The following is a 13,507-nucleotide window of genomic DNA, read 5'->3' on the forward strand; positions in this document are numbered from 1 at the left end:
GAGGGGCCGGGTCGGAGTGTCCGAGGGGCCGGAGTGTCCGAGGGGCCGGAGTGTCCGAGGGGCCGGAGTGTCCGAGGGGCAGAAGTGTCCGAGGGGCCGGACTGTCCGAGGGGCCGGAGTGTCCGAGGGGCCGGAGTGTCCGAGGGGCCGGAGTGTCCGAGGAGCCGGAGTGTCCGAGGGGCCGGAGTGTCCGAGGGGCCGGAGTGTCCGAGGGGCCGGAGTGTCCGAGGGGCAGGAGTGTCCGAGGGGCTGCAGTGTCCATGGGGCCGGAGTGTCCGAGGAGCCGGAATGTCCGAGGGGCCGGAGTGTCCGAGGGGCCGGAGTGTCCGAGGGGCCGGAGTGTCCGAGGGGCTGGAGTGTCCGAGGGGCAGGAGTGTCCGAGGGGCCAGAGGGCCGGAGTGTCCGAGGGGCCGGAGTGTCCGAGGGGCCAGAATGTCTGAAGGGCCGGAGTGTCCGAGTGGCAGGAGTGTCCGAGGGGCCGGGCCGGAGTGTCCGAGGGGCCGGAGTGTCCGAGGGGCCGGAGTGTTCGAGGGGCCGGAGAGTCCGAGGGGCCGGGTCGGAGTGTCCGAGGGGTCGGAGAGTCCGAGGGGGACGGGCCGGAGTGTCCGAGGGGCCGAAGTGTCCGAGGGGCCAGAGTGTCCGAGGGGCCGGGTCGGAGTGTCCGAGGGGCCGCAGTGTCCGAGGGGCCGGAGTGTCCGAGGTGCCGGGTCGGAGAGTCCGAGGGGCCGCAGTGTCCGAGGGGCCGCAGTGTCCGAGGGGCCGGAGTGTCCGAGGGGCCGGAGTGTCCGAGGGGCCGGAGTGTCCGAGGGGCTGGGTCGGAAAGTCCGAGGGGGATGGGCCGGAATGTCCGAGGGGCAGAAGTGTCCGAGGGGCCGGACTGTCCGAGGAGCCGGAGTGTCCGAGGGGCCGGGTCGGAGAGTCCGAGGGGGCCGGGCCGGAGTGTCCGATGGGGCCGGAGTGTCCGAGGGGCCGGAGTGTCCGAGGGGCCGGGTTGGAGTGTCCGAGGGGCCGGAGTGTCCGAGGGGCCGGGTCAGAGTGTCTGAGGGGCCGGAGTGTCCGAGGGGCCGGAGTGTCCATGGGGCCGGAGTGTCCGAGGGTCAGGAGTGTCCGAGGGGCCGGATTGTCCGAGGGTCAGAGTGTCCGAGGGGCCGGAGTGTCGGAGGGGCCGGAGTGTCCGAGGGGCCGGAGTGTCCGAGGGGGACGGGCCGGAGTGTCCGATGGGGCCGGAGTGTCCGAGGGGCCGGAGTGTCCGAGGGGCCGGGTTGGAGTGTCCGAGGGGCCGGAGTGTCCGAGGGGCCGGGTCAGAGTGTCCGAGGGGCCGGGTCAGAGTGTCCGAGGGGCCGGGTCAGTGTGTCTGAGGGGCCGGGTCAGAGTGTCTGAGGGGCCGGAGTGTCCGAGGGGCCGGCTTGTCCGTGGGGCCGGAGTGTCCGAGGGGCCGGAGTGTCCGAGGGGCCAGTGTGTCCGAGGGGCCGGAGTGTCCGTGGGGCTTGGTCGGAGTGTCCGAGGGGCCAGGGCGGAGTTTCCGAAGGGTGGGGTCGGAGTGTCCAAGGGGCCGGAGTGTCCGAGGGGCCGGAGTGTCCGAGGGGCCGGGTCGGAGAGTCCGAGGGGCCGGAGTGTCCAAGGGGCCGGAGTGTCCGAGGGGCCGGAGTGTCCGAGGGGCCGGGTCGGAGAGTCCGAGGGGTCGGAGTGTCCGAGGGGCCGGAATGTCCGAGGGGCCGGAGTGTCCGAGGGGTCGGAATGTCCGAGGGGCCGGAGTGTCCGAGGGGCCGGAGTGTCCGAGGGGTTGGAGTGTCCGATTGGGCGGGGCCGGAGTGTCCAAGGGGCCGGAGTCTCCGGAATGTCCGAGGGGCTGGGTCGGAGCGACCGAGGGGCCGGGTCGCAGTGTCCGATGGGCCGGAGTGACTGAGGGGCCGGGTCAGAGTGACCGAGGGGCCGGGTCAGAGTGTCCGAGGGGCCGGAGTGTCCGAGGGGCCGGAGTGTCCGGAATGTCCGAGGGGCTGGGTCGGAGTGACCGAGGGGCCGGTTCGCAGTGTCTGAGGGGCTGGGTCACAGTGTCCAAGGGCCCAGAGTGTCCGAGGGGCCGGAGTGTCCGAGGGGTCGGAGTGTCCAAGGGGTCGGAGTGTCTGAGGGGCCGGAGTGTTCAAGGGGCCGGAGTGTCCAAGGGCCCAGAGTGTCCGAGGGGCCGGAGTGTCCGAGGGGCCGGAGTGTCCAAGGGGTCGGAGTGTCTGAGGGGCCGGAGTGTTCAAGGGGCCGGAGTGTCCGAGGGGTCGGAGTGTCCAAGGGGCCGGAGTGTCCGAGGGGCCGGAGTGTCCGAGGGGCCGGAGTGACCGAGGGGCCGGAGTCTCCGAGGGGTCGGAGTGTCCGAGGGGCCGGGCCGGAGTGTCCGAGGGGCCGGAGTGTCCGAGGGGCCGGAGAGTCCGAGGCGGACGGACCGGAGTGTCCAAGGGGCCGGGCCGGAGTGTCCGAGGGGTAGGAGTGTCCGAGAGGCCGGAGTGTCCGAAGGGCCGGAGTGTCCGAGGGGCCGGAGGGTCCAAGGGGCCGGAGTGTCCGAGGGGCCGGGTCGGAGAGTCCGAGGGGGATGGGCCAGAGTGTCCGAGGAGCCGGAGTGTCCGAGGGGCCGGAGTGTCCGAGGGGCCGGAGTGTCCGAGGGGCCGGAGTGTCCGAGGGGCAGGAGTGTCCGAGGGGCCGGAGGGTCGGAGTGTCCGAGGGGCAGGAGTGTCCGAGGGGCCAGAATGTCTGAAGGGTCGGAGTGTCCGAGTAGCAGGAGTGTCCGAGGGGCCGGAGTGTCCGAGGGGCCGGAGTGTCCGAGGGGCTGGAGTGTCCGAGGGGCCGGAGTGTTCGAGGGGCCGGAGTGTCCGAGGGGCCGGGTCGGAGTGTCCGAGGGGCCGGAGTGTCCGAGGGGCCGGAGTGTCCGAGGGGCCGGAGTGTTCGAGGGGCCGGAGTGTCCGAGGGGCCGGGTCGGAGTGTCCGAGGGGTCGGAGAGTCCGAGGGGGACGGGCCGGAGTGTCCGAGGGGCCGAAGTGTCCGAGGGGCCAGAGTGTCCGAGGGGCCGGGTCGGAGTGTCCGAGGGGTCGCAGTGTCCGAGGGGCCGGAGTGTCCGAGGGGCCGGAGTGTCCGAGGGGCAGAAGTGTCCGAGGGGCCGGACTGTCCGAGGAGCCGGAGTGTCCGAGGGGCCGGAGTGTCCGAGGGGCCGGAGTGTCCGAGGGGCCGGAGTGGTAGAGGAGCCGGAGTGTCCGAGGGGCCGGAGTGTCCGAGGGGCCGGAGTGTCCGAGGGGCCGGAGTGTCCGAGGGGCCGGAGTGTCCGAGGGGCAGGAGTGTCCGAGGGGCTGCAGTGTCCGAGGGGCCGGAGTGTCCGAGGAGCCGGAGTGTCCGAGGGGCCGGAGTGTCCGAGGGGCCGGAGTGTCCGAGGGGCCGGAGTGTCCGAGGGGCCGGAGTGTCCGAGGGGCAGGAGTGTCCGAGGGGCCAGAGGGCCGGAGTGTCCGAGGGGCCGGAGTGTCCGAGGGGCCAGAATGTCTGAAGGGCCGGAGTGTCCGAGGGGCCGGAGTGTTCGAGGGGCCGGAGTGTCCGAGGGGCCGGGCCGGAGTGTCCGAGGGGCCGGAGTGTTCGAGGGGCCGGAGTGTCCGAGGGGCCGGGTCGGAGTGTCCGAGGGGTCGGAGAGTCCGAGGGGGACGAGCCGGAGTGTCCGAGGGGCCGAAGTGTCCGAGGGGCCAGAGTGTCCGAGGGGCCGGGTCGGAGTGTCCGAGGGGCCGCAGTGTCCGAGGGTCCGGAGTGTCCGAGGTGCCGGGTCGGAGAGTCCGAGGGGCCGCAGTGTCCGAGGGGCCGCAGTGTCCGAGGGGCCGGAGTGTCCGAGGGGCTAGGTCGGAAAGTCCGAGGGGGATGGGCCGGAATGTCCGAGGGGCAGAAGTGTCCGAGGGGCCGGACTGTCCGAGGAGCCGGAGTGTCCGAGGGGCCGGAGTGTCCGAGGGGCCGGAGTGTCCGAAGGGCCGGAGTGTCCGAGGGACCGGAGTGTCCGAGGGGCTGGAGTGTCCGAAGGGCCGGAGTGTCCGAGGGGCAGGAGTGTCCGAGGGGCCGGAGTGTCCGAGGGGCTGGAGTGTCCGAGGGACCGGAGTGTCCGAGGGGCTGGAGTGTCCGAGGGGCCGGAGTGTCCGAGGGGCTGGAGTGTCCGAGGGGCTGGAGTGTCCGAGGGGCCGGAGGGTCGGACTGTCCGAGCGGCCGGGTCAGAGAGTCCGAGGGACCGCAGCGTCCGAGGGGCCGGAATGTCCGAGGGGCCGGAGTGTCCGAGGGGCCGGAGTGTCCGAGGGGCCGGAATGTCCAAGGGGCCGGAGTGTCCGAGGGACCGCAGCGTCCGAGGGGCCGGAATGTCCGAGGGGCCGGAGTGTCCGAGTGGTCGGAGAGTCCGAGGGGCCGGAGTGTCCGTGGGTCCGGTTCAGAGTTTCCGAGGGGCCGGAGTGTCCGAGGGGCCGGAGTGTCCGAGGGGCCGGAGTGTCCGAGGGACCGCAGCGTCCGAGGGGCCGGAATGTCCGAGGGGCTGGAGTGTCCGAGTGGTCGGAGAGTCCGAGGGGGACGGGCCGGAGTGTCCGAGGGGCCGAAGTGTCCGAGGGGCCAGAGTGTCCGAGGGGCCGGGTCGGAGTGTCCGAGGGGCCGCAGTGTCCGAGGGGCCGGAGTGTCCGAGGGGCCGGAGTGTCCGAGGGGCCGCAGTGTCCGAGGGGCCGGAGTGTCCGAGGGGCCGGAGTGTCCGAGGGGCCGGAGTGTCCGAGGGGCAGGAGTGTCCGAGGGGCCGGACTGTCCGAGGAGCCGGAGTGTCCGAAGGGCCAGAGTGTCCGAGGGGTCGGAAGGTCCAAGGGGCCGGAGTGTCCGAGGGGCCGGGTCGGAGAGTCCGAGGGGGATGGGCCGGAGTGTACGCGGGTCCGGTTCGGAGTGTCCGAGGGGCCGGAGTGTCCGAGGGGCCGGAGTGTCCGAGGTGCCGGAGTGTCTGAGGGGCCGGGCCGGAGTGTCCGAGGGGCCGGAGTGTCCGAAGGGCCGGAGTGTCCGAGGGGCCGGAGGGTCCAAGGGGCCGGAGTGTCCGAGGGGCCGGAGTGTCTGAGGGGCCGGAGTGTCCGAGGGGCCGGAGTGTCCGAGGGGCCGCAGTGTCCGAGGGGCCGGAGTGTCTGAGGGGCCGGAGTGTCTGAGGGGCCGGAGTGTCCGAGGGGCCGGAGTGTCCAAGGGGCCGGTGTGTCCGAGGGGCCGGAGTGTCCGAGCGGTCGGAGGGTCCGAGGGGCCGGAGTGTCCGAGGGGCAGGAGTGTCCGAGGGACTGGAGTGTCCGAGGGGCCGGAGTGTCCGAGGGGGACGGGCCGGAGTGTCCGAGGGGCCGGAGTGTCCGAGGGGCCGGAGTGTCCGAGGGGCCGGAGTGTCCGAGCGGTCGGAGGGTCCGAGGGGCCGGAGTGTCCGAGGGGCAGGAGTGTCCGAGGGGCCGGAGTGTCCGAGTAGCCGGAGTGTCCGAGGGGCCGGAGTGTCCGAGGGGCCGGGTCGGAGAGTCCGAGGGGCCGGAGTGTCCGAGGGGCCGGAGTGTCTGAGGGGCCGGGTCGGAGAGTCCGAGGGGCCGGAGTGTCCGAGGGGCCGGAGTGTCTGAGGGGCCGGAGTGTCCGAGGGGTCGGAGGGTCCGAGGGGCCGGAGTGTCCGAGGGGCCGGGTCGGAGAGTCCGAGGGGCTGCAGTGTCCGAGGGGCCGGGTCGGAGAGTCCGAGGGGGACGGGCCGGAGTGTCCGAGGGGCCGGAGTGTCCGAGGGGCCGGAGTGTCCGAGGGGCCGGAGTGTCCGAGGGGCCGGAGTGTCCGAGGGGCCGGGTCGGAGAGTCCGAGGGGCCGGAGTGTCCGAGGGGCCGGAGTGTCTGAGGGGCCGGAGTGTCCGAGGGGTCGGAGGGTCCGAGGGGCTGGAGTGTCCGAGGGGCCGGGTCGGAGAGTCCGAGGGGCTGCAGTGTCCGAGGGGCCGGGTCGGAGAGTCCGAGGGGGACGGGCCGGAGTGTCCGAGGGGCCGGAGTGTCCGAGGGGCCGGAGTGTCCGAGGGGCCGGGGTGTCCGAGGGGCCGGAGTGTCCGAGGGGCCGGAGTGTCCGAGTAGCCGGAGTGTCCGAGGGACTGGAGTGTCCGAGGGGCTGGGTCGGAGTGTCCGAGGGGCCGGAGTGTCCGAGGGGCTGGAGTGTTCGAGGGGGACGGGTCGGAGTGTCCGAGGGGCTGGGTCGGAGTGTCCGAGGGACTGGAGTGTCCGAGGGACTGGAGTGTCCGAGGGGCTGGGTCGGAGTGTCCGAGGGACTGGAGTGTCCGAGGGGCCGGGCAGGTTTCTTTCCCTGAATGGTTTGAGGGAATCACTGGGATTCCTGCACCAATCCAGCCGCTCCTGATTAGTTTTCCCAGCCAGCTTGTGTACATTGAATGTGAATTCTCTGACTTCCCGGACGCCAGATTCAATGCAGCAGAATCAGTTCCCAGCCAATCCTCCGGAAATAGGACAGAGTAATAAAAACTGTGAACAGCACTCGACAATCAAACCGTTTGCGGTTTCCCCGAACATCACCTTCTCATTTCACAGCTGGGTGAAGGAATGAACATTGTGAATCCGATGGGGAAAGGCTCCAGTGAATATTATAGGAATTGGGCAGATTGATGGAAGCCATTAATTGCCATTCACATTAAAGCTCCTGTCTGACTGCGAGTGTCTTTACTCATGTGTGAGGGTTAGCTATTTGAAAGGTTGACAGACTGAGGTTCAGTGAAGTGCTCTTGTCTTCGAGTCAGGAAGCTGTGGCTTCACATCCCACTCAAGAGGGTCAGTACTGAGGGAGTGCCGCACTGTCAGAGGGTCAGTACTGAGGGAGCGCTGCACTGTCAGAGGGTCAGTACTGAGGGAGTGCTGCACTGTCAGAGGGTCAGTACTGAGGGAGTGCCGCACTGTCAGAGGGTCAGTACTGAGGGAGAGCCGCACTGTCAGAGGGTCAGTACTGAGGGAGTGCTGCACTGTCAGAGGGTCAGTACTGAGGGAGTGCCGCACTGTCAGAGGGTCAGTACTGAGGGAGTGCCGCACTGTCAGAGGGTCGGTACTGAGGGAGAGCCGCACTGTCAGAGGGTCAGTACTGAGGGAGTGCCGCACTGTCAGAGGGTCGGTACTGAGGGAGAGCCGCACTGTCAGAGGGTCAGTACTGAGGGAGTGCCGCACTGTCAGAGGGTCAGTACTGAGGGAGTGCCGCACTGTCACAGGGTCAGTACTGAGGGAGTGCCGCACTGTCAGAGGGTCAGTACTGAGGGAGCGCCGCACTGTCAGAGGGTCAGTACTGAGGGAGTGCTGCACTGTCAGAGGGTCAGTACTGAGGGAGTGCTGCACTGTCAGAGGGTCAGTACTGAGGGAGCGCCGCACTGTCAGAGGGTCAGTACTGAGGGAGTGCCGCACTGTCAGAGGGTCAGTACTGAGGGAGTGCTGCACTGTCAGAGGGTCAGTACTGAGGGAGTGCTGCACTGTCAGAGGGTCAGTACTGAGGGAGTGCCGCACTGTCAGAGGGTCAGTACTGAGGGAGTGCAGCACTGTCAGAGGGTCAGTACTGAGGGAGTGCAGCACTGTCAGAGGGTCAGTACTGAGGGAGTGCCGCACTGTCAGAGGGTCAGTACTGAGGGAGTGCCGCACTGTCAGAGGGTCAGTACTGAGGGAGTGCCGCACTGTCAGAGGGTCAGTACTGAGGGAGTGCCGCACTGTCAGAGGGTCAGTACTGAGGGAGTGCCGCACTGTCAGAGGGTCAGTACTGAGGGAGTGCCGCACTGTCAGAGGGTCAGTACTGAGGGCGTGCCGCACTGTCAGAGGGTAAGTACTGAGGGAGTGCCGCACTGTCAGAGGGTCAGTACTGAGGGAGTGCCGCACTGTCAGAGGGTCAGTACTGAGGGAGTGCTGCACTGTCAGAGGGTCAGTACTGAGGGAGTGCCGCACTGTCAGAGGGTCAGTACTGAGGGAGTGCCGCACTGTCAGAGGGTCAGTACTGAGGGAGTGCCACACTGTCAGAGGGTCAGTACTGAGGGAGCGCTGCACTGTCAGAGGGTCAGTACTGAGGGAGTGCTGCACTGTCAGAGGGTCAGCACTGAGGGAGCGCTGCACTGTCAGAGGGTCAGTACTGAGGGAGTGCTGCACTGTCAGAGGGTCAGCACTGAGGGAGCGCTGCACTGTCAGAGGGTCAGTACTGAGGGAGTGCTGCACTGTCAGAGGGTCAGTACTGAGGGAGTGCTGCACTGTCAGAGGGTCAGTACTGAGGGAGTGCAGCACTGTCAGAGGGTCAGTACTGAGGGAGTGCCGCACTGTCAGAGGGTCAGTACTGAGGGAGTGCCGCACTGTCAGAGGGTCAGTACTGAGGGAGTGCCGCACTGTCACAGGGTCAGTACTGAGGGAGTGCCGCACTGTCACAGGGTCAGTACTGAGGGAGTGCCGCACTGTCAGAGGGTCAGTACTGAGGGCGTGCCGCACTGTCAGAGGGTCAGTACTGAGGGAGTGCCGCACTGTCACAGGGTCAGTACTGAGGGAGTGCCGCACTGTCAGAGGGTCAGTACTGAGGGAGTGCCGCACTGTCAGAGGATCAGTACTGAGGGAGTGCCGCACTGTCAGAGGGTCAGTACTGAGGGAGTGCTGCACTGTCAGAGGTTCAGTACTGAGGGAGTGCTGCACTGTCAGAGGGTCAGTACTGAGGGAGTGCCGCACTGTCAGAGGGTCAGGACTGAGGGAGTGCAGCACCGTCAGAGGGTCAGTACTGAGGGAGTGCTGCACTGTCAGAGGGTCAGTACTGAGGGAGTGCCGCACTGTCAGAGTGTCAGTGCTGAGGGAGTGCCGCACTGTCAGAGGGTCAGTACTGAGGGAGTGCCGCACTGTCAGAGGGTCAGTACTGAGGGAGTGCCGCACTGTCAGAGGGTCAATACTGAGGGAGTGCTGCACTGTCAGAGGGTCAGTACTGAGGGAGTGCCGCACTGTCAGAGGGTCAGTACTGAGGGAGTGCCGCACTGTCAGAGGGTCAGTACTGAGGGAGCGCTGCACTGTCAGAGGGTCAGTACTGAGGGAGTGCTGCACTGTCAGAGGGTCAGTACTGAGGGAGTGCTGCACTGTCAGAGGGTCAGTACTGAGGGAGTGCTGCACTGTCAGAGGGTCAGTACTGAGGGAGTGCCGCACTGTCAGGGGGTCAGTACTGAGGGAGTGCTGCACTGGCAGAGGGTCAGTACTGAGGGAGTGCCGCACTGTCAGAGGGTCAGTACTGAGGGAGTCCTGCACTGTCAGAGGGTCAGTACTGAGGGAGTGCTGCACTGTCAGAGGGTCAGTACTGAGGGAGTCCTGCACTGTCAGAGGGTCAGTACTGAGGGAGTGCTGCACTGTCAGAGGGTCAGTACTGAGGGAGTCCTGCACTGTCAGAGGGTCAGTACTGAGGGAGTGCTGCACTGTCAGAGGTGCGGCCTTTTGAATGAGGCGTTAAAGTGACGCCTCCTCTATCTTTTCAGGTATAAAAAAATCCCAGAGCCAGTATTTGAGAAAGAGTTTCTTCCCCGTGTCCAGACCAGTTTTTGTCCTTTAACCAACATCACTGAATACAAATTATCTGGTTATGTGGGATCTTGCTGTGTGCAAATTGGCTGCCATATTTCCGGAATTCTAACAGTGACAATACTCCATTGGCTGTGAGACACGTGTCTGACGTGCGTTGCATCCTGAATGTATCTAATACCTGGCTCCTGGGGCTGCTCTGACTAACCAACGGTAAGCATATTGCCAGGGCAACAGGGCAACAGGTAAACACTCTCCATTTTCAGGGTATTAAAGCCTTGTTGGGGTCTGGCAGACAGGTTAAAGGTTAATTCCCCTCCTGCGTTTGTGCTTTTAAAAAAACCAGATGAGCAACAAACGATCGAACAGCTTCCGGCGAGCGATCCACCTGGGGAATCACCGACTCCGTGCCAACTCACTCCTGGAGGAGACCGGCCTCACCCTATTCCAGCGATTCATCCGGCACATCGCCTACGAGACCCTGCCTCGGGCACCGGACCGCAAGTGGTACTACGACAGCTACACGTGCTGCCCTCCGCCCTGGTTTATAATCACCATCACCATTCTGGAAGTGAGTAGCCATCGGGTTCAAGGGGTCAGTGTCAGCTTTCAACCACATATCGCGCCCACCACTAAGACCACCTCGTTCCATCTCCATCCCTGCCCCAGCTCAAACCTGCCGGAACCCTCATGCCTTTATTACTTTCAGATTTGACTATTCTAATGGTGCCTGGCCCCTCACATTGCACTCTCTGTTAACTAAAGCTCATTCAAACGTTTGCCGCCCATGTCCTCACTCAGACTGAGTCCCGTTCACCCATCACCTCTGTACTCGCATTGGCTCTTAATCTGCCAATACCTTGGATTCAAAATTCTCATCCCTCCCTGGATTTCTCCTCGCTATCTCTTTCAGTCCTACAACTCTCCAAGATACCTGTGCTCCTCCAATTCGGACTCCTTGTGTGTCATATTTCTTTGTTGCCGCAAAGAGAGATGATACGGAGGTGTCCACCCTCTGGATTCTTGTGAGACACAATTGTCATGATATTCAAACACACACATCATGATAGACACACCAACAGACAAATCAGAACACACAACACCACAACCAATCACAGACAAAGACACAAAACATATAAAAGCATAAACACGACACCTGGTGGACAGAATTAGCTGGAGAGGAGGACAAGGACCGACCTGCTACACGACACACTCAGGGAGACAGCACGTGCAGAGTATCCAGAACGAACTGTATACAAGAGTTAAAATAAAATAGAGTTGTACCACATACAACTGTGTTGGCTCATCTGTGCACCAGAGCACCCAACACCACAACGATGAGAGGCTTACTAAGGATGTTGCTCATTCAATCAAGCTGGTGACCTTCCCAAAGGCCAGGCAAACACTCTGCTGATGTCACTACACATCACGTGACACCCACGCCGCAGGAATGTGTTCCCAGACACATAGACCGTCCCCAATTTTCATTGGTTGGTGACCCTTTAATTACCAGAGTTGTTAAGCTGTGGAATTCCGTCCCCAAAACTCTCCGTCTCTAAACCACTCCGTCTCTTTACCCCTTTCTCCTCCGTAAAACACTCCTTCAAACCTATTCTTGGGCCAACGGTGATTACGCTTCATCGCGAGGTTGTGAAAAGCACAATACATTTCACTGGCCCTCGGTACACGTGACAATAGATCAAATCCTGTACACAAATCCTAGTTCCTCCATTTGAAGTGTCCAGTTGGATTTGACTCAGTCGGATGGGAGTAGAAAGTTGTATGATGTGTGTGATCCGCACTGTATTCCAGATCGCCGTCTTTGTCTATTATGGGCTGGTCTTGGAGAAGTGGGTGCTGCAAATCGCACACCCGTCGTATTTGAACAACCCGTTGGTCTACCAGCCACAGCATCGTAGCCAGGTCTGGCGTTACCTCAGCTACATCTTCATGCATGTTGGGTGAGTAGCCATTGCAGAGTGACTGCCTCATTTCTCTAATCTCAGCACTGGTACCTGCATTCCTCATTGTGCTGCCCAGTGTCGACAACATCGTGCGTCGTCAGCCCCGAGATCGCAACACCGTGCGATGTCAGCCCCGAGATCGCAACACCGTGCGTCGTCAGCCCCGAGATCGCAACACCGTGCGTCGTCAGCCCCGAGATCGCAACACCGTGCGTCGTCAGGCCCGAGATCGCAACACCGTGCGTCGTCAGCCCCGAGATCGCAACTCCGTGCGATGTCAGGACCGAGATCGCAACTCCGTGCGATGTCAGCCCCGAGATCGCAACTCCGTGCGATGTCAGGACCGAGATCGCAACACCATGCGATGTCAGGACCGAGATCGCAACACCGTGCGTCATCAGGCCCGAGATCGCAACACCGTGCGTCGTCAGCCTCGAGATCACAACACCGTGCGATGTCAGCCCCGAGATCGCAACTGTGTGCGATGTCAGCTCCGAGATCGCAACACCGTGCGATGTCAGCCCCGAGATCGCAACACCGTGCGTCGTCAGCCCCGAGATCGCAATGCCGTGCGATGTCAGCCCCGAGATCGCAACACCGTGCGATGTCAGCCCCGAGATCGCAACACCGTGCGTCGTCAGCCCCGAGATCGCAACACCGTGCATCGTCAGGCCCGAGATCGCAACACCGTGCGATGTCAGCCCCGAGATCGCAACACCGTGCGTCGTCAGCCCCGAGATCACAACACCATGCGATGTCAGGATCGAGATCGCAACTTCGTGCGATGTCAGCCCCGAGATCACAACACCGTGCGATGTCAGCCCCGAGATCGCTACACCGTGCGATGTCAGCCCCGAGATCGTAACACCGTGCGACATCAGCCCCGAGATCGCTACACCGTGCAATGTCAGCCCCGAGATCGCTACACCGTGCGATGTCAGCCCCGAGATCGCAACACCGTGCGACATCAGCCCCGAGATCGCTACACTGTGCGATGTCAGGCCCGAGATCGCAACACCGTGCGTCGTCAGCCATGAGATCGCAACACCGTGCGATGTCAGCCCCGAGATCGCTACACCGTGCGATGTCAGCCCCGAGATCGCAACACCGTGCGATGTCAGGCCCGAGATCGCAACACCGTGCGTCGTCAGCCCCGAGATCGCAACACCGTGCGTCGTCAGCCTCGAGATCACAACACCGTGCGATGTCAGCCCCGAGATCGCAACTGTGTGCGATGTCAGCTCCGAGATCGCAACACCGTGCGATGTCAGCCCCGAGATCGCAACACCGTGCGTCGTCAGCCCCGAGATCGCAATGCCGTGCGATGTCAGCCCCGAGATCGCAACACCGTGCGATGTCAGCCCCGAGATCGCAACACCGTGCGTCGTCAGCCCCGAGATCGCAATGCCGTGCGATGTCAGCCCCGAGATCGCAACACCGTGCGTCGTCAGCCCCGAGATCGCAACACCGTGCGTCGTCAGGCCCGAGATCGCAACACCGTGCGATGTCAGCCCCGAGATCGCAACACCGTGCGTCGTCAGCCCCGAGATCGCAACACCATGCGATGTCAGGATCGAGATCGCAACTTCGTGCGATGTCAGCCCCGAGATCACAACACCGTGCGATGTCAGCCCCGAGATCGCTACACCGTGCGATGTCAGCCCCGAGATCGTAACACCGTGCGACATCAGCCCCGAGATCGCTACACCGTGCAATGTCAGCCCCGAGATCGCTACACCGTGCGATGTCAGCCCCGAGATCGCAACACCGTGCGACATCAGCCCCGAGATCGCTACACTGTGCGATGTCAGGCCCGAGATCGCAACACCGTGCGTCGTCAGCCATGAGATCGCAACACCGTGCGATGTCAGCCCCGAGATCGCTACACCGTGCGATGTCAGCCCCGAGATCGCAACACCGTGCGATGTCAGGCCCGAGATCGCAACACCGTGCGTCATCAGCCCCGAGATCGCAACACTGTGCGTCGTCAGCCCCGAGATCGCAATGCCGTGC

General features: G+C 64.2%; 1 protein-coding gene across 2 annotated transcripts in view; it reads left to right on the forward strand.

Moving 5' to 3' along the window:
- rhbdl3 (rhomboid, veinlet-like 3 (Drosophila)) overlaps window positions 1-13,507 on the forward strand; it is a 116,592-nt gene that overhangs the window by 84,048 nt on the left and 19,037 nt on the right. Inside the window, exons 1-3 of one of the 2 annotated variants that reach the window (XM_072483784.1) lie at window positions 9,474-9,743; window positions 9,877-10,101; window positions 11,343-11,491. In XM_072483784.1, coding sequence (XP_072339885.1) covers window positions 9,877-10,101; window positions 11,343-11,491 — 374 coding nt within the window. In that variant the 5' untranslated portion in view covers window positions 9,474-9,743. Of the gene's footprint in view, window positions 1-9,473; window positions 9,744-9,876; window positions 10,102-11,342; window positions 11,492-13,507 lie in introns of those variants that run through there. The other variant, XM_072483783.1, reaches the window with a different exon arrangement.

The sequence above is a fragment of the Scyliorhinus torazame genome, chromosome 18, assembly GCF_047496885.1.
Source record: "Scyliorhinus torazame isolate Kashiwa2021f chromosome 18, sScyTor2.1, whole genome shotgun sequence".
Taxonomy (NCBI): Eukaryota; Metazoa; Chordata; class Chondrichthyes; order Carcharhiniformes; family Scyliorhinidae; genus Scyliorhinus; species Scyliorhinus torazame.